Source organism: Macaca nemestrina, chromosome 3, assembly GCF_043159975.1.
Source record: "Macaca nemestrina isolate mMacNem1 chromosome 3, mMacNem.hap1, whole genome shotgun sequence".
Classification (NCBI taxonomy): Eukaryota; Metazoa; Chordata; class Mammalia; order Primates; family Cercopithecidae; genus Macaca; species Macaca nemestrina.
Genome location: NC_092127.1, coordinates 79127532 through 79147595, shown reverse-complemented (window position 1 = coordinate 79147595; position 20064 = coordinate 79127532). Strand labels below are relative to the sequence as shown.

At 38.8% G+C, this 20064-nt stretch overlaps 1 protein-coding gene across 1 annotated transcript in view; it reads left to right on the top strand.

The window, feature by feature from the left end:
• LOC105486254 (epidermal growth factor) overlaps window positions 1–20064 on the top strand; it is a 100473-nt gene that overhangs the window by 63401 nt on the left and 17008 nt on the right. Inside the window, exons 13-19 of the mRNA XM_071093195.1 lie at window positions 1054–1277; window positions 5010–5177; window positions 5865–6014; window positions 9235–9354; window positions 13942–14058; window positions 14786–14911; window positions 18614–18736. Coding sequence (XP_070949296.1) covers window positions 1054–1277; window positions 5010–5177; window positions 5865–6014; window positions 9235–9354; window positions 13942–14058; window positions 14786–14911; window positions 18614–18736 — 1028 coding nt within the window. The remainder of the gene's footprint in view (window positions 1–1053; window positions 1278–5009; window positions 5178–5864; window positions 6015–9234; window positions 9355–13941; window positions 14059–14785; window positions 14912–18613; window positions 18737–20064) is intronic.

The window sequence follows — 20064 nt, the reverse complement described above, 5'->3', positions numbered from 1 at the left end:
ATTTTCTATTCTTGTATAATAATTTTATTGTTAATATGCTCTTTTAAATAAATTCAATTTCTTTTTGAAAGAAAAATGCACTGTAATTCATTAACCGACTAGACTCAAGCTCATTCATCTATTTTCTTTAAAAATTTGCATTGTTGTTTACTGAGCAGAAAAGGATATTTGGATTATATGACTTATGAATTCTATTTAGAAAAATCATAAGATATAGGTCATTCCTAGATTTTAGATGACAGAAAATTGAAATTGTGAAAGGTTAGAAAACTATGCTGTTAATTGTGAATTACGGACAAATTCTCATTTAGAGATTAGAGATTTAAGGACAATAAAGGATTTATTCCTAGTTATCAAAAAACAAAGATAAAAACCCACCCTATTTTATTTACACTGGAAATTTCACAATGATTTATGGGAGATAATATATTGATAGTAGTTGATACTTGATTTGGAGTCAGCCAAATGATTAAAACTGTGAGAATGTAACCATTTCTAAATAGGCCAATAAAAAAATATGAACCATATTGACTTCAAAAATAAATGTGCCCAGCACCTGATTTATGGAAGTTGAAATTAACTGAGTTAATAGAGTACATTGCATAAAACTGGATAACAGATAAATATGAACTTTCCTTTATGTTGTAGTATTACAAATGCGGTGAGTTTTACATATGCATAACAGAAGAGGCTAGCAAGATTTCATTGCCTTTGTGCAGTACCAAATGGTAATTCAAGAATATTTTACTCAAGCCTATTTACTCATGACTATTTGATTAGTCACTATTGCAGTTTTTAAACTAATTTCTCTTTTAATCTAATGACCTGAGCCTTAATTAAACATTTCTTTTCGAAGATGCTTTACATAGACAAGTTAATTGTTCTGCTTTTCAAAATTATTTGTCCAACATACAGTGCTATCTCTTCTTCTGTATTCCTCAGTGTACCACTTTAATATATCATAAAGTAATTTACATTGGTATTTTCAAGATGAAAGAACAGAATAATTTCTTTCATGCAGATATTATTTGTTGTGTGCTTTCTTGATTAAAGGAGATTATTCTGGACAGATACAGGGATTAATCCACGAATTGAAAGTTCTTCCCTCCAAGGCCTTGGCCGACTGGTTATAGCCAGCTCTGATCTAATCTGGCCCAATGGAATAACGATTGACTTCTTAACTGACAAGTTGTATTGGTGCGATGCCAAGCAGTCTGTGATTGAAATGGCCAATCTGGATGGTTCAAAACGCCAAACACTTACCCAGAACGATGTAGGTGAGGCTTTGGGATGGGTGATTTTTTCATCTTGACTGAGTGTTTTATGAGTGTTAAATACAAAATATGTTTACACATACACACACATACCACTTAGCCATATGGGTGAATATGGAATAGAGACAGACTTCTCCAGGGAATCATGAGCTACAAGGCTTACCTTAACATTGGAATACTGGGTAAAAAATAGTGTTGTATAATCATTTCTCTTTCCAAGAAGTCCCAAAATCAGAATGAAAATATTAAAATTTTCTAAACTCCTTTAGAAATAAGAACTTGGTTCAGCTGTTTTCATTTCTTATGTTTTAGAAAATGTTGTTTCACAACAGTGATATTGTAGGCACTTTTAGGTATGAATGAGTATCAGTTGGTAATATGTGCAAAGATTAATATAGTTTCCTCTCCTATTATTTTCAGATTTTACATGGGTGTCATGTGTTTTCATAAATATCTTTAAAACATTGTAGCTTATGCCAACTGTTAAAAGAAGTACAAAATGGCTATGAAATTATATAAGCAGTGGGAAATTTATTTTGACTCTGGGAATGACAAAGACAGTATTTAAACTGAGCCTTGTGGTAAATAGATGATGACAAAAGATTATAAGGCTGCAAAAATTGGTCTTTGTATGTTAGTACTGCCAGGATATGTTGACTAAACTTAAATTCTGAATTTAGTAGAGGGGCGTTGAATGTTCTTGCGCATAAAGTGTATATGTTAAGATTGGCATCTCTGGATAGCTGCTTAGGTAAAGTATAAGAGTTCGATTGGAATTTGGAGAGAAGGAAATCTGTTAGAAGCCTATAGTGGTTGTCCAGGCAACAAATGGCGATGGCCTGAGTTTGAACACTGTCATTTAAAAATGGAATGAAAGATTATGGTATTAAAAATTATTGTGGATAAAATAAGAAGATTTTGTAATAGATTGCATAGAGAAAATGAGAGCTAGGGAAGTGCTGAAGATGCTTTGGAGAGTTAGAAATTGGTTGGAAAGATGAAAAAACATGGTTTCTCTCATTTAGGAAGAAACTAACAAACTAATAATCTGTATAAGACACCTATTTTGCCTGTTCTCTTTGGCTCAAGATAAGTATAATTTAAAATTTTATGTATTTCTAAGACTCTCTAAAAGTTAAAGATATACTTCACAATAAGTGATATGCTTATATACAAGGTTAGACTTTATCATCCATTTACTTCAGGGGTATTGATTGAGACATTATAGGAATTGGAGATACAGTGGAGAGTAAAACAAATATGATATCTGTAAAGCCAAGGAATCTAGTAGAGAACACATACATTATTTTTTTAAAAAATCATTCAGGCTGGGCATGGTGGCTCACACCTGTAATCCCAGCAGTTTGGGAGCCCAAGGTGGGAGGATCACAAGAGCCCAGGAGTTCGAGTCCAGCCTGGCCAACATGGCGAAACTCTGTCTCCACTAAAAATACAAAAATTAGCTGGGCGTGGTGGTGAGCGCCTGTAATCCCTCTGCCACTCAGGAGGCTAAGATGAGAAGATCGCTTGAGCCTGGGAGGTTGAGGCTGTAGTGAGCCGTGATTGTGCAACTTCACTCCAGCCTGGGTGACACAGTGAGACCGTCTCAAAAAACAAAAAACAAAAAATACATAATCTAAATAAATGTAAAATTGTACCTTTGACATAAAAAGTTAGAAAGGAATTTGAAAATTCCTAACCAGAATGTGAAGGCACCATATTTTGAACAAAAAAGCATAGCAGATACTTTGTGAATTTATTGTGAATATATTGCTACTATATTACATGACTAATACAACTATTAAAGGCCATTATAAAATAATATTATATTAAATTGTGTAAGTAACATTCCCATCATTACAGTGCCATCTACTGGTATATATGTGGTGGCTTCCCAAATGCCAGTTCAGGATTTCTAACAGAGTGGATGTTATGTGCTCTTACCACAAAAACGATAACTGAGGTAATGCATTTGTTAATTGGCTAGATTCAGCCGTTCCACAATGTATATATATCTTAAAACATCATGTTGTACACAATAAAAACATATAATGTTGTCTGTACATTAAAAATTTATTTTAAAAGGTTGAAGATATTCTTAATTTAAAATGCAATTGTGGCTCTTCTGTAAACAAAAAATAAGAAAGATTATGTCTAGTGTAGGGTATTTGTTTAAACACTGTAGCTATTCTAACATGTGCTTTAACATGGATTAATTCCTGAGGGCATTACGCCAAGTGAAATAAGCTAGTCACAAAAAGACATGTACTGTGCAATTCCAATTATTTGAGGTATCTGGAGTGGCCAAATTCATAGGAAAAGAAAAGAGAATGGTGGTTTCCAGGGGATGTGGGAGAGGAAATGAGAAGTTGTTTAATGAACATAGAGTTTCAGTTTCGCAAGATGAAAAAATCCTGGAGATTGGCTGTACAGCAATGTGTGAACGCACTTAACACTACTGAACTTAGAAATGGTTGAGATGTTAAGTTTTCTGTTATGCTTTTTCACCTTGATAAAAAAGACTATAGTTATGTTAAACATTCCCTTGCTGTACTTCAGGCTTTAATTTGGGACAAAGGGCCAGAGACTAAAATGAATCTTAATGACCCTGATCAACAGTGATAAGTGGAGGCGCTTTGCAACCACAAGTTATTTGAGTTTGCCACCAGTAGGGGAAGACATTCATTCGCATCTGCCAAATCCATTGCTCGTTTACAAAAAGAGTGGCCTGTGGGAATGTGAGCAGCCTTGATTAAAACATCAACTTGAGCCTCCTTATCTTTAGTCTCTAACCACCTGGGATAGTACGTTAAAACATTCCCTTGCATATTTAATACTTGCATGCCTTCTCAGAGCAGTTCCAGTGGCACAGAGAGGTAGGTTTGGTGGAGGTGGGCTCAGAAGGATGCCCACTTACTGTCAGTAGGAGGCATGAAAATGGAGGCAGTAGATAATAAATGACTCTTTCAAAAACTTGGCTAAAAAGGGAAGGAAAGAGACAAAGAGCAGCCAGAGGGGTCACAGGGATGAGGAAATGAAGATGGGAGAGAGGATATTAGTAGACAGGGAACGAAGCTAGTGGAATGAAGAGAGGGAAGATGTTAGAGAAAGGGGTGGTTGTTGATGGATCCAGGCCCTAGAGAAAGCAGGAAGAGTGACATCAGGGACACACGTCAATATTAAATAAGGAGAGAGGAGAAAGAAGGTGGGGGACGAATGCAGGCAAATGTGTTGGTGATGATGGGAATGTGGGGAGACTCTCATACAATTACCTCAAATTTTGAAAAATCCTTACAACAACCTGTGAATTTGATCTACGGCATATCACTGCTGTTCAAAAGAGTAGGAACCTAAGGCAAAGAGTGATAAGATATGTTACTCGAGTTTAGTCTATATATAGTGACAGATGTACTAAACAGGGAAAATTCCACCTTTGCCTCCTTCATGGTGCTGGGAAGACAATCAACCCACATTCTCCCACTCTGCAAATGTTGGGTGATAATGGGCCTTGCTGGGACCTCATGCCACTATGCTCCCATTCTAAGGTGACGTTCCCTCCTCATGTGGGCTCTTCTTGAGTCAGGTGTGTAAGTCGGTGGCTTGATTATAACTTGCTGAGTAGCTAAATAGTTGATTTAGTGTAGGAATGTCATGTACATTTCAAGCCTGGTCCTTTCGTAAATAGTCATTGCAAAGACAAAGAAGGTGTATTGAACACATTTGAATTGTTTCCAGGTCACCCATTTGCTATAGCCGTGTTTGAGGATTATGTGTGGTTCTCAGATTGGGCTATGCCATCAGTAATAAGAGTAAACAAGAAGACTGGCAAAGATAGAGTACGTCTCCAAGGCAGCATGCTGAAGCCCTCCTCACTGGTTGTGGTTCATCCATTGGCAAAACCAGGTACATACTGGAGATGTTACACAGTCTTTCCTTGGCTGGAATCCGCAACTATTTTAGTTGTTTGATGTCATGCAGTTGGGGTGGGGGTGGAGGGGATTTTGTAATTTTCACTGACTGTGTAGGTGTTAAGATTTTCTAAGATTTAGGTTTGTTTAAGACAATCTGGTAGTTTGGTAATTGGGGCTTTATCTCTCCAATTTCATTTCTTTTCTTGAACAACTTTTACTTACCTGCTACATTTCAAAGAGCCTTGGGTTAAGGCAGGCAATTTAGACAACGGCAGTGGAAGCTTCTGTCAAACCTTGGACCTTTCCGTACCCCTGAGGAGTGAGCAAATGGAAAAAGCATTTCACATTTTATAGTAGCTCTTCTTTCTGAATTGCTCTTCATCAGTTTGACGAGATGATGAGTTAGGAAATAAGAATCACATTTGACTAAAGAGCTTATTGAACAAAAGTACTGGCTCTACTCAGTACTAATAAGGTAATAACATTCTGGGCTTATCTTAGAATCCTTGGCTCCTTGGGGGAACTCTTCTGAAATAGCTGTTGATAAACCCTCTGTTTAGATACACTGCGTTTCTCTCCCTAAAAGCTGTAGCTCCCTAAAAGCAAGCTGTAGACTTGCATTAATGGCATCCTTTTCATCTTCAAACCTACCTGCAAATTTGCCTCTTTTCTCTACTAGGAGCAGATCCCTGCTTATATCAAAACGGAGGCTGTGAACATATTTGCAAAGAGAGGCTTGGAACTGCTTGGTGTTTGTGTCGTGAAGGTTTTATGAAAGCCTCAGATGGGAAAACGTGTCTGGCTCTGGATGGTCATCAGCTGTTGGCAGGTAATATAATAAACTGTGTAGCGAATTACCTAACCTTGGCTGAGAAATACAGCTGTACATCAATCCCTATGCTTTTGCTGATTTTTGAATATTTTGGATGTTAAAAGCTCTCCTGTTTTTAGGAATGTTAAGAATTTGTTTATTTGTTCTCTTCTGCTGAGTTTTGAGTTCCTTATTATAGGCAAAATTTAATTGACCTCTAATGGTAAAAGTCTTAAGCTCCAGGCCCTCCACCTCCCCATTTATAGTGGAGTAAGTCCCAGGCTTGGAAATAAATGTCAAAGTGTTATCACCTCACAAAAATGTTCAGAGATATTTTGTTTAGAAGTTTTATGTCCTCAATTTTAGAGGTAGTAGTATATGATCTCTTACCACATGACAAGTCTTAATAAGAAAATCAAAGTCCTTTATAAAAAATAACTTTAGGGTGTTAAACAAATGTGGGAAATCCAGCCTGAGAAGAAGTACTTTTTTACAAACTAGATATGACTTTGAGGAAGAGGAAGAGTAAACCAAGTGTGAGGTATAACCAGTAGTACTGATTTGTCTTCCTTGAATGTGCACCCAAACAATCTGGGCATCTGTGGATTCACCCCTTGATATCTTTCCACCAGAAATATACTAAAGATAATTTACATTTTATTAAATTTTTTAAAAATTTATATTTAATCCAGTAGGCATGGTGTAAATATAAGTAAAGTGACAGACTGACGAAAAATAAACGAATCTATCCATGGACCAGAATTGGATACTTTGGATTTTCAGAACTTTCTATTAATTGTTGCCTTAGATCAACAGTTTTCAAACCTCTTGGTTTCAGGACCCCTGTATACTCTTAAAAATTATTGAGAACCTCAAAGAGTTTTTATGTATATCTATCAATATTTATGATATGAAAATTTACAACATGATTTGAGAAATATCTATTGATGTTACAATAAATTTATTATCTATTAATATACATTTTCTAAAAATAACTGAAGTAAGTTTATTTTTCAAAGCAAAAAATATATAGTGAGAAGAGCAACATTCTTTTACATTGATATCTTGAATGTCTGTCTTAGTAGAGGACAGCTGGATTCTCATATCTACATCTATGTTAAATCTGTTATCATGTGTTGTCTTGCTTGAAGTCTGTGAACAAAGTCTGGCCTCACTCAGACATAGAGTTGGAAGAGGGCTATTATGATAGCCCTTTTAGGTGCCTTTTTTGGATATTATTCTTTTGATACTATGCTTAAACTGGACAGACAGTAGCTTCCTAAAGCTTAGTTGCAATTTGGTATCTGACATTGGCAACAATTATTGCCAGCTGTGTTCCTCGAGGTGATAGGCTCATTTCATTCATTTTTAAGGAAAAGTGAATGTTTGCTACATACCCAAGTCTTAAAAGCACAGTTTTCCTGTGCTATTAAGCCATTTTTTTCAAGTAAAATAACGTGCAATGAAAAAAAGAGGTTAGTTTCAGCTCACAGTTCAAAAATTACTTATGTTTTTCCTCTAGTTAACCATCATAACTTTAGTATGCATTGAAATAATTTATATGTATTTCTTATTTTATTACAGAGTGTTAAAAAGCTGTGTAGTCAATGGTCAAGTGTTTTAAAAATTAATAATTCTTATTGATTCACAACAATCTTCTTGTGAAACTGCATTTTATTTTTATTTTTTGAGACAGGGTCTCCCGCTGTTGCCCAGGCTGGAGTACAGTGGCATGATCATGGCTCACTGCAGCCTTGGCCCCATCCGGGCTCAAGTAGCTGGGACCCCACCTTAGCTTCCTAGTAGCTGGGACCATAGGCATGCACAACCATGCCTGGCTAATTTGTTTTTATTTTTATTTAATTTATTTAAATTATTAAATTATTATTTATTTAAATTATTAAATTATTATTTATTTAAATTATTAATTTAGTTTTATATTTTGTAGAGACAAGGTCATGCTCTGTTGCCTAGGCTGGTCTTGAACTTCTGGCCTCAAGTGGTCTTCCCACCTCGGCCTCCCAAAGTGCTGGGATTACAGGTGTAAGCTACCCTGCCCAGCCAATTCTTTTTTATTTTTATTTTTTGAGACAAGGTCTTGCTCTGTCACCCAGGCTGGAGTGCAATGGCATGATCTCAGCTCACTGCAACCTCTGCCTCTAGGGTTCAAGAGATTCTCCTGCCTCAGCCTCCCGAGTAGCCGGGATTACAGGCATGTGCCATCATGCCCAGCTAATTTTTGTATTTTTAGTAGAGACAGGGTTTCACCATGTTGGTCAGGCTGGTCTCAAACTCTTGGCCTCATGTGATCCACCCGCCTTGGCCTCCCAAAGTGCTGGGATTACAGGCATGAGCTACTGTGCCCAGCATTTTTTCTTTTCTTTTTCTTTTCCTTCCTTTCTTTCTTTCTTTCTTTCTTTCTTTCTTTCTTTCTTTCTTTCTTTCTTTCTTTCTTTCTTTCTTTCTTTTTTTTAAAATATGAGTGTGTGGCAGTGAAGAGCTCAGCTACTGGTAGATTTTGCTGTCATTTCCTTTTTTTATACTAAGACACCAGCTGTTACCCACATTCCTTTTGCCATATCAGTACAAATGTGAACATGGTGGGAAAAGGCAAGTAACTTTATAGTATTATTATGAAAAGAATTATGACTTTAGGGATGCTCTGAAGGATGATCCCAGGGTTCTGTGGATCACAGTTTAGAAAACTGCTGTCTTACAGAATCCATTTCTTCCATTCTGAGAGTGGGGAGTGCATGAATCTTATGCCTGTATTAAATCACGACGTTTTTATGTCCTTTCATATTATAAGATGTAGGTAAAATCAGGCTAAAATAAGCATGAAAGCAGCATAAAGGAGAAAGAATGTGTATGGAAGACAAGTTGGGGAGATCATCTATTTTGTCCTTAATAACGGTGGGCTGTGATTATGAGCTGATTAAGGGCCTAAGGATTTTGGTATTCTACTCTTGTTTTTTGCCAGTACCTGAAACAGTCCTATCTTTCTTCCCTACTGGTTCCTTATCCCCTAAATCATTAAGTGCTCAGTGAAAATGAGAGGGTGTGGGATAGCAGGGTGAGGTTTACTAAGTTACCAAGACCCTGATAGTGTTTCTGAATCCTCTTACTGTAAGAATGAGTCTGAATTCACAACCAATGAATAGTCATGAACATAAATGAAATCAAACTTTTTTTTGAAACAGAAAAGCTAAATTTAATTGCATCCATTGACCTTCAATAGGTGGTGAAGTTGATCTAAAGAACCAGGTAACACCATTGGACACCTTATCGAAGACTAGAGTGTCAGAAGATAACATTACAGAATCTCAACACATGCTAGTGGCTGAAATCACGGTGTCAGGTATGAATAACCAGTTCTCCAATATAGCTTTGGTTCTAACAGTTTTCATCCTACCAATGAGAAATTTTGAATTACCTTTCTAACTTAATATTGGCTAAGTTCTACACAAGGCTAATGAAGCAAACCTCGGACTCCCTAAGTCTGTGTCTTCTGAATGATGTGCCTGAGAAAGATGGCTGCATATTAGTGTGGACATAAACAGGACACCTTGAGAGTCTTTGGATGAGAGTCTTTGTTCTGTGAAGAAACAAAGTAACTTGGAAATAAAAGTAAAACATGGGACAACATATTTGAATGTATTTCCATCCACCCCTGATATTTTTGGTATTGGGTCCACCTTGCTGTTTTCCCATTAGCTTGAAAAGTTGATAGTAATTGATAAGCCAATATAGGTTGAGCACTTCAATTGCTGCAGAAAGTCCACAAACAGCAAGTGTTGGAATCCTTTTCTTCTGTGTTGCACATTTGTCACTAAAATGCCAAATCATGTGTTCAGTATGTAACAACTTTAGGGAACCTAAGTCTTTCTTGTTCCATATTCACTCAGGAGGTCAGTGGTTTTCCAGTTGGGTTCAGCTCAGCCATAGAGCTTCTGCAAACCCCATCCTTTCACTTTAGGTCACTGCCCTTCAAGCAGTGCAATTTGACTTTGAAATATTTTATTTGTTTGTGTTACTAAGTAACACTTTATTTTAACAAGACGTATGTGGCAAAAAAAAAAGGTTTCAAAACTCCACATTAGGACATTTAAGGAGATGCTTTACCCAACTTTCATGGTCTGCAAACTACTTTGTTGATGTACATGGCTCTGGGTACTTCTTACCTCACCTTATCAGTGTGATTTTTTTTATAAGATATAAATAAGGAGGTTCATAATTTTAATAATAACAATAACTAACATTTGCAGAGAATGTTAGATTATATATTTCATCATCCCTCTGTATCCATAGGGGATTGATTCCAGGATCCCCGAGTATATCAAAATCTGCACATATGCAAGTCACAGTCACCCATGGAACCCAGGTATTCAAAACATCAGGCATCCGTGTAGGCAGGTTTCACATCTCACCAATAATACTGATCTGTGTTCAGTTGAAAAACATCCAGGTATAAGTGGACCTGTGCAGTTTGAACCCGTATTGTTCAAGGGTCAACTGTAATCTCTAATTTCCTCATTACAAATCAGTTCACAGATGTGAAAGCTGAGAAACTAAGATCTATTAAGTTAGTGACTTGACCAAAGGTTTTTGAAAATTATGACCAAATAATTAATTCATGTGAAAATAAGACGCTCTGGAAAACTTTGTTAACATTAGGAATATTGTGTGTTCAGCAACTTATTTGGCGTACACTGTGCTAAGTGCTGGGGATACCAAGATGAGCTAAATATCATCCTATCCTCAAGGCCACAGTTTGTTGTGGAGACAACCAGCATGATAGAATAAAATACTTTACACCAATGTTAGGGATATAGAGAACCTTTGCAAAGTCACCAGGAATCCCTAAAGGTTCATAGAGCATATTTTGAAAGACTCATGGTTGAGGCACTGAAAGACTAAATGACAGATAGGTGGGAATGGGGGAGTGATTAAGTGATCAAGGATTTGTGAATTTGGCTTAATACCTGGAGCCTAGTGCAGAATAGAGGGGACTGATTGTCCTGGTGAAAAACCCCTCATCTTTCCGTACCTGGATTGTGTTCTGTGTTGTACTAGCTTGTGAAGCCTTACTTACACCTAAGTCAGGCTCGGGGGTCTAATTTCTGTTTCAGAGTGAGATTTCACATCAACAAAGTATCTATGGCTAAAAGACAATGTGAAAACTCCACATTAGGATTTCAGAGTATAATCTAAAATTCTTCACGTGGCTTGTTGGGCCCTGTATGAAACAACCTTTAGACACCTCCCCAGACTCAACAAGGGCTCACCAGCCCTTTTACCCTTGGCTTTCTGTGGCCTGCTTCCCTCACCCTGGCCTTGTTTCTAACAGACACAGACACGTGTGCTAGTTGTTTTCTCAGCCCATGGTGTGCTTCTTAGCCCTTCAAAGTCCTGTGTGTCCTTCCGCCCGCTGGCTCACAAAGCCTTTCCTAGTTCCTGACTGGGCGACGGCTGCCTATTGCAGCTCTCTTGGAACCTCAGTTCTGCCCCTTGGTCATACTCATTACACTTGTACTTCAATAACTAAATATACAAAACAGCAAACAGCAGAGCCCTTGTCAGTAGCAGAGCCCTATTCTTCACCACCATATTTTTGGCTCTCAGGAAGGCCCAATACGTAGTAGGTACTTTTGAATGAATTATATTAGAGGTTTTTTTTTTTGTTTTTTGTTTGTTTGTTTGTTTTGTTTTTTAAGACAGGAGTCTCGCTCTGTCGCCCAGGCCGGAGTGCAATGGCACGATCTTGGCTCACTGCAAGCTCCGCCTCCCGGGTTCACGCCATTCTCCTGCCTCAGCCTCCCGAGTAGCTGGGACTACAGGCGCCCACCACCTCGCCCGGCTAATTTTTTTTTATTTTTAGTAGAGACGGGGTTTCACCGTGTTAGCCAGGATGTTCTCGATCTCCTGACCTCGTGATCTGCCGGATGGTCTCGATCTCCTGACCTAGTGGTCCGCCGGCCTCGGCCTCCCAAAGTGCTGGGATTAAGGGCGTGAGCCACTGTGCCAGGCCGAATTATATTAGTTTTATTAACAGGACCTGGAGTCTCTTCTAGTGTGATAAAGGTTAATTCTTATTTAAATTATCACAATATCTTTCTTTGTCATCCTTATTTAAATATGTATCAAAGAGTGTTTGATCAAATATTTGATCAGATATCTTGATCAAAGGGTTTTTTTTAAGGTCACTTTTTATTCTAGTCCTTAGAACCATCATGAAAAATAGACCTGGCAGAAATTGTCACTGCTGTTCTAGAGAGGAGGAATGTGAGCACAGGTATTTATTTATTCCAGAGCTCCTTTATGGCAACAACAGCAACAACAACAACAGCTTTGGCTGTAGCCCATCCCTCCAACAACTGCATAACTATTGCTTTTCATTACACACAGCTGCCTTGGATTTCCATGTTACCAAATAAATCCTGAATCATATTCTAATTTAAGATAATTCTGCAAGTGATTTAAAACGTCTTGGGTAGTAATCGGATACTGTCCACTCTACACTCTGAGCAGCCTTGTGATTTGGGAGCTAGTCTTCCAAATAAATGCTGAATTAAATGGATAATTGATTTGGTCTGAACTTATCCGTCTCTAAGAGTCATGAGTGACAGGAGATGACCAAGCAAGCATGAACGGCATCTGCTCCCACAAGAGAAATCTCGCTCAAGTAGCTAAGCAAATCAAATGCAATTACCCAATGCCTGCATTCACATGCCACCTGAATCCTACTTAGATCATTTGACTTTCTTTAATTTATCAGCAAGTTCGGAGGGCTTTTTAAGAAATCTCTTCTGTACTCAGATGAGCAAGCTTACCAATGAATAGACAGATGATAATTTATATCCTACTGTGGTATGTCAGATTCCCCTGACTCCAAAAAGGTAGGGCGGGGTGGCATTTGGAGAATGATTACATACATAAGTAAAGCAAAGAAAAAAAAGCTTGCTCATGTTCATGGCTCAACAGGTAACTCCGTCCCCCGGGGCACTTGCATTTCAATGGAGTATGAAATGAAATGATCCATTTACTGCACTTAACTTGTATGGTTCATGACTTTGTAAAAGTGCCTTGAGGTGTGCAAGTCACTACATAAATCTTGATAATAAACACACATTGTGACATACATATTCTCTTATATATGATATTAGTAAATTGGCAGTAAATCTTTTTATGATTGAATTTCTTTGCCATATTGGTGCATAGATCTACTTGCTAATTATTAGTCTGTGTGTCTTTGGGGAATAAGAATAGATTGACTCCTTTTGTTGTCCAAATGGTTGGGAAGTTTTTAAATAAGCAACAGGCCTTTCAAATTTGAGTCTATTTGCTTCTAGCAATTTTATAATTTACATTGCAAATGCTTTTAAAAATTATAAATAAGTTCATATAGGGTTCCTTGAACATCAGATAGTGCTTTAAGACTAAAGTTCTTTGAGAGCACATAAACAGAAACATGGCTATGGGACTATGCATCTCATTGTTGTTGTTGTCGTTGTTGTTTTTGACAGTGTCTCACTTTGTCACCCAGGCTAGAGAGAAGTGGCACCATCTTGGCTCACTGCAGCCTCAGTCTCCTGATCCTCCTACCTCAGCCCCCAAGTAGCTGGGACTATAGGCACACACCACCATGTTTTTAGTAGAGACAGGGTTTCGCCATATTGCCCGGACTGGTCTCAAAGTCCTGGGCTCAAGTAATCCACCCTTGGCCTCCCAAAGTGCTGGGATTACAAGCATGAACCACTGCACCCAGCCAGCTATGGATCTTTTAAAGTAGATGTAGTTTATAGGTCAACTAAGTGTTTCTATTTGGAGATTAACCTCTCCCAGAACTTTGGAAAGGAAATGGTGGACTGTTCTGCAGAACCAGAACATTAAAGTCCATTTTCTTCTCTGTCTGGAAATAACTGCACGGGATTCTTGCTATTTGCAGATCAATATGACTGTGCTCCTGTGGGATGCAGCACGTATGCTCGGTGTGCTTCAGAGGGAAAGGATGTCACGTGTCAGTGTTTGAAAGGATTTGCTGGGGATGGAATACTATGTTCTGGTAAGAGCAAAGGGCAAATACACATATTTGGACAATAGTGAACCAGAAACATTCTTTCTGCTCTTTCTGACTCAAAAGCTCCAGGAGGATTTATGTAATCAGCAGGTTTGAATAAGTTATTTGATGTTAGCTAAAAAAATAAATTGATGACATGCCTAGAAAATGAGACCTATAAACATATTTATACAAATGTAAACATACGACATGGAGTTTATAGTACAATTTTATGATTATGCAATATATGCAGTTGACATTAAGGGGAAGAATTTATAATTAGCTTCAGAAGCATGAATTTGAGTTGAAGTCAAGTTTATGACTTCACCAATTCCAATGAAAGCACAACTGTTGTTTTTGCCCCGGAAGCTTAGGTCGTAAGTTTTAATCAAATGAATAGATTAATGGATAGGTTCCTCTTTCATATTAATAGCCTCAAAATTAAAATTTAATGACTGCTGGAAAGATCTCAGTCCTTACGGTCTGAAACTCTGGCAGAAAGTGATTTGTTTACATATTTGCCTAATCGGATAGGTGGGAACTCTGTAAAGACTGATTCAGCAGTAACTTGTGAACTTTATGTCCAAGATGCAGGGCGTGCATGATGTTGGCAAACAGCACCTGTAAAGGACTGAATAAGAATTGAATATACGATTATGCTTATTCTTTCCAACTAGTCCTATTTATATCAGGATTGCCTAAATATTGTACTAGTTCCTAATTTTGCCCACAGATATAGATGAATGTGAGATGGGTGTCCCAGTGTGCCCCCCTGCCTCCTCCAAGTGCATCAACACCGAAGGCGGCTATGTCTGCCAGTGCTCAGAAGGCTACCGAGGAGATGGGATTCACTGTCTTGGTAAGAGGACGCATGTGCCAAGGGAGGAGGGCAGAGGCAGGCCTCAGAAATCAGGAAACAGTGGGGGTTCAGTGAGCAGAGAGAAGACAGGATATAATTGGGGTGACACACATGTCAAGATTTAAAGAGTTGTGCGACTGCTGAAACTGACATATTTCCATTCTTGGTGAACAGTCAAGTTTGTGCCCTTGTGTTATGACTGCTCCGGTCAGCTTCAAGCCCCTTTGGAGGCTGCTTACTCCTCTGCCTTTGTAATTCTTTCTGGGGTTTGAGTGACACCAGTGTCTCACCAATACTTCCCACCTTGAGCCATCATGTGGGGAGCTGGACAGCATTTACTTGTCAGTGAATTTGGTAAGAGAAATGTGGTGAACTGCAGAGGTGATGACAGTTTGTTGGAAGTCACTGCTGTGTGTGTAAAGAAAAGGAGGTGTGGCTTGTCAAAGGGCTCCTCTCGCACTTCTTGGTAAGTTCAATAGGTGGGAGAGTCAAGCCACTGACATTGAGATACAAGTAAAGAATGATTCAACCCTCTTTCATAATCCCCGTCCTGTGGCAAGGTCTGGGTGTGGCACGTTGGATTGGGAGTTCGCGTCTTGGATGTCTCATACCTTTCCAGGTGTCAGTAGCATCACATCACGTACAAGTGAAAACCTGCCTGAAGCCATCTGAAGCACGGGGAAGTGATTATCTGAAGTTTTGCAGCGCTTTAAAACTTCTCTTTCAGTATTTTCTTTCCCTCTTTCTGAAAACGTAAGAAACTGATAAGAAACTCAAATGATACTGCTTTCTCCCACTTGTTAAGGTTAAAGATGAAATATCAATAACTATCAATCTTTTGAATCTGGTTGATTTAAATCAGACCTTTATAGGATTAGTTTTGTGGAATCCACAGACATCTGTAAACACTCTTTTAAGCACATATTTGGCTGTCAGTCAGGAAAATGTCACTGCTCTAATTAAGCAGGCCCATAGATAATTTAGACAAGCAGACTTCATATTTAATTTCCTTTGAAGAGAAAGGAAGGTATCTCTTCTTGGATGTTTAAACTCGTTAGGCTCTGGTTTCTCACACTGTTACTAACTCATCTCCTTCCAGTAGCAAGCACGCAATGGGGTGTGCTCGCCCTGCCTGCGTGGTTGGCACAGAGTCCGCAGACTCCGTGGAAGCGGTGGGCTTGCTCCTCTGTTCTCTCTCCCCCAGCTCGCTCTCACTCTCTCTTCTCGCCCCATATATATATGTAGTTATAATAGTTTGAACCTTGTCTGGCATATAAAAAGTGCTATGTAAAAAAAAGTGTTATCCTTCTTCTTATTAAGAGTAGTTGAGTTTATTGGTCAAGCATACATCGTTGTCTTTGCTTTGGAAAAGCTCTCTCTCTCAAGGTAATAGTTTATTGAAATTATAACAGAAACTCATAAAAGAGTTGGTTTGGGCCATCCAGGATAGCAATTCAATGTGTTAAATATTTATTTGGCCCCTATTAAGAGTAAGGCCACAGTACTAGAAACTGTGAGAAATATCAGGATGAGAAAGGTAGTCTTCGATTGCAAGGAACATGTAACCTAAAAGAAATATAGCTGTGATCAGTGATGAAGAAGAGTGCATATCATAAGCGAAGTAAAAACCACAATGAAAGTTCAGAACTGGGAGAAACATCTGTTTGAGGTATTGGGAAAGATTTCGGGGAGGAAGTGTCATTTTGGAAGGAGCATGGGGGATAAGTAATTTCATTTGCAGAAATGTGAAGGGATGGGAAGAGTCCAGACATGAACAGATCACATGACTGCCATTAAGGGTAGAGAGTAGCCTAGTTGAGCACTAAGTTTAGGTTATATGAGGGGAAGAACAGAAACTAAGGCTGATAAGGTAGTATATCCTGTAACAAAATATCCTAGATTGGATGGCTTAAGCAACAGAAATGTATCCTGTCATGGTTCTGGAAGTTGGAAGTCCCAGATCAAGGTGCTGGCTGATTTGGTTTTGGATGAAGGATCTCTTCCTGGCTTGCAAATGGCCACCTGCTCACTGTGTTCTCACATGGCCTTTCCTCTTTGATGTGCAGAGAGAGAGAGAGAGAGAGAGAGAGAGAGAGAGAGAGAGACAGAGACAGAGAGGGAGAGAATGCTCTAGTTTCTCTTCCTCTTTTGTTTTCTCTTCCCCTTCTTTTAAGGACACCAATCTTACTGGATTAGGACCCCTTCCTTAGGACCCCATGTAGCCTTACTTTCCTCTTGGTAGACGCTTTCTTCAAATACAGTCACTTTGGGAGTTGGGGCTCAACATATGAATTGGAGGGGCAGGGACACATTTCAGCCTGTAACAGATGGGTTGGGTTACTTCTGTAGAAGACTAAAATCTGAGGGTTAGTTACTGAGGTTTCACTTCTCCAGTGAAACTGGCAGAGGGTCAGTCAGTCAGTGTTGTCCCAAAGTTTCTACTAACCACACTACAACTGTAAAATGAAACAGGTGAAATGAATTTTTGCAATAAAATTTTATGTATTCAAATATATCCAAAATATTAACATTTTAATATATAATCAGTATAAAAATTATTGAGATACTTAATATTCTTTTTTATTTTGGTACTAAGTCTTCAAACTCTAATGTGTGTTTTATACTCACAGCACATCTCAATATGAACTACATGCATTTCAGGTACTCAATACTCTCATATGGCAGTGGCTAGCAAGTTGGACAGCAAAGTTCTAGGCAACAGAGAGCCACTGGCAACATTTGAGTAAAGGGGTGCAATGATGGGTTTATCATCGTTGTGCTGTAGGGAGAATAATGTGGCACTGGTGTTTATGCATGGCGTGGAGGAAGCATGGGATCCAGGAATGAGTAAGGCTGTTCTTGCAGTAATGTAAAATTGAGAGGAAGAGAGGCCCTAAATGTTAGGGTGGCAGTAACTGAGAAAGAAAAAATGGTGGGTAGTCAGGAAAGAAAAGATGGTTTTTCTGATATAGTTTATACTTACATAAAAAAGCAAAACTGTTGTATTTGATATAATATGTATGCCAATGACAGGATATCTATTCAAAAAAGTTAAGTATGAATCTTTAGGATCTGAACTTCTAAATGTTTGCCTAGAGGTCGTTTACTAATCTCCAACTCTGGGAAATCTCCTTTCCTTCAAAGCAGGAAGAAAGCTTCCAGCCTCTCTCAGGATGCCTGTAATCCCAACACTCTGGGAGGCCAAGGCAGGAGGATCACTTGAGGCCAGGAGTTTGAGACATGCCTGGGCAACATAGCAAGACACTGTTCTCTACAAAAACATTAAAAAACAAACAAACAAGAACTAACCAAGCATGGTGGTGCAAGCCTGTGGTCCAAGCTACTTGGTGGGATGAGCTGGGAGAATTGCTTGACCCTGGGAGGTCAAGGCTACAATGAGCCATGATTGCACCACTGTACCTCATCCTCAGCAACCGAGTGAGAGTCTTTCAAAAAAAAAAAAAAAAAAAAAACGGAAACAAAAAAGGAAAAGAACACCTGCATGGGCATGCATTGTAGGACCTACTTCATCTCTCCAACATTCGTGAAAGTCCCTTTAAACCTAAAAATGCATAGGGCTCTGAGAACATAGAGCATGACAGAAGCTGACGAAGCTCCTCTTCCAGAGGCTGTCCAACTGTAAAACCCTCTTAATTTTTCTGTACCCCATTTTTCTCTCCCCTACTCTGTCTTTTCTGACAGATATTGATGAGTGCCAACTGGGGGTGCACAGCTGTGGAGAGAATGCCAACTGCACAAATACAGAGGGCGGCTACACCTGCACGTGTGCTGGGCGCCTGTCTGAACCAGGACTGATTTGCCCTGGTAGGTTGGTGGGTGGTCTGCAGTGAAGGGGAGGGACGTGGCTCGGGGATATTCTACACCCTAATCTCTATTTGCATTTAGAGATTCTAAAAATCATTCAGTTCAGTCAGGCTGCAGAGCTGACCTTCCTGATAGGACGATGTTGTGCTTGAGAATTTGAAATGGTCCAGGTTTTCTTAATTTAATAGCATCTGGAATAAATCCTTTTTTATTACTCACAATCCAATAAAGATGGGAACATGGGTGTCTCTCTTTAACTGTGCAACTAATCTCCCTATTTGTGATGTCGATTTGTGGGACTACTGGATAAATTTTGCCGGGCTAGGCAGGTGGGTGAGAATGTCTGGACTCAGCATTTTAAATCACTTTCAAGGATTTTAAAATATTACTTTAAAAAGGCAGTATTTCTTGTTCTGAATTAGAACTCCAGCTCTCTTCTCTTTCTTTTTTCAATATTCACAATGGTTGACTCCTGCTTCCTGAACCTTCTTCCCGTAACAGCGGTATCATCTCACCATCAGCACCCCAGAAGGGGAGCTGGCTTCCACTAGACCCTGGAGACCAGGATGGGCGTCTTTCCCATCACTGCCCACTTTTTGCCTGTCAGCCCTATAAGCAGAAAACATCCTAAGAAGAAAAATTATGTGCTTAGTTGGTCTCTGGTTTTTTTTTAGCATATTATTTTTCTCAAATAATTTGCTCTTCTTAAAGGTATTGAAAACTGCTTATATTTATATAGTCAGCTGCACATGTTAACCTTTTAGGGAGCAGTGAACCATTCCATAAAAGAGACTTCACTATTATACTTTGGCATTCCCTCTGTTATGGGAACATTTTCTTCCTGTCAGAGTTGCTACAGTCTTGTCCTTGAGGACTCTTTTGAAAGTCAGTTTTTAGAAGAAAGCACTGTGAGAAAGAAATTTTTGAGACTCCATGATATTGGAGGTAATGGACCGTGCATTGATCGGTAGGTTTTAAACCATAGAGTTACCAGTTGTTCAGAGAGACCTTGAAGCTAACTGTCACTTCACATGGTTAGTGTACATTTGTGTGTGACAGATTTGTTTGTATGAGATCAGTGACTCTGAATTCACAGGGCGACTTAGGATTGGCCATTCTTTTACCTGCCTCCAATATGCTTTACATATCAGATAATACTGAGCCCAAAGGAGGAACAGCTGGTTTCATAGTGAATGACTAAGGCCCGGCTAGGAAAGTGAAACTAATGTCCCTTCTAGTAGTTCTTCTGTAACTAAAAGATTTATGTCAAAAACTATTCACAGAAACTAGTTCCTCATGTTGATACTCGAATGACACTAATCCCTTCA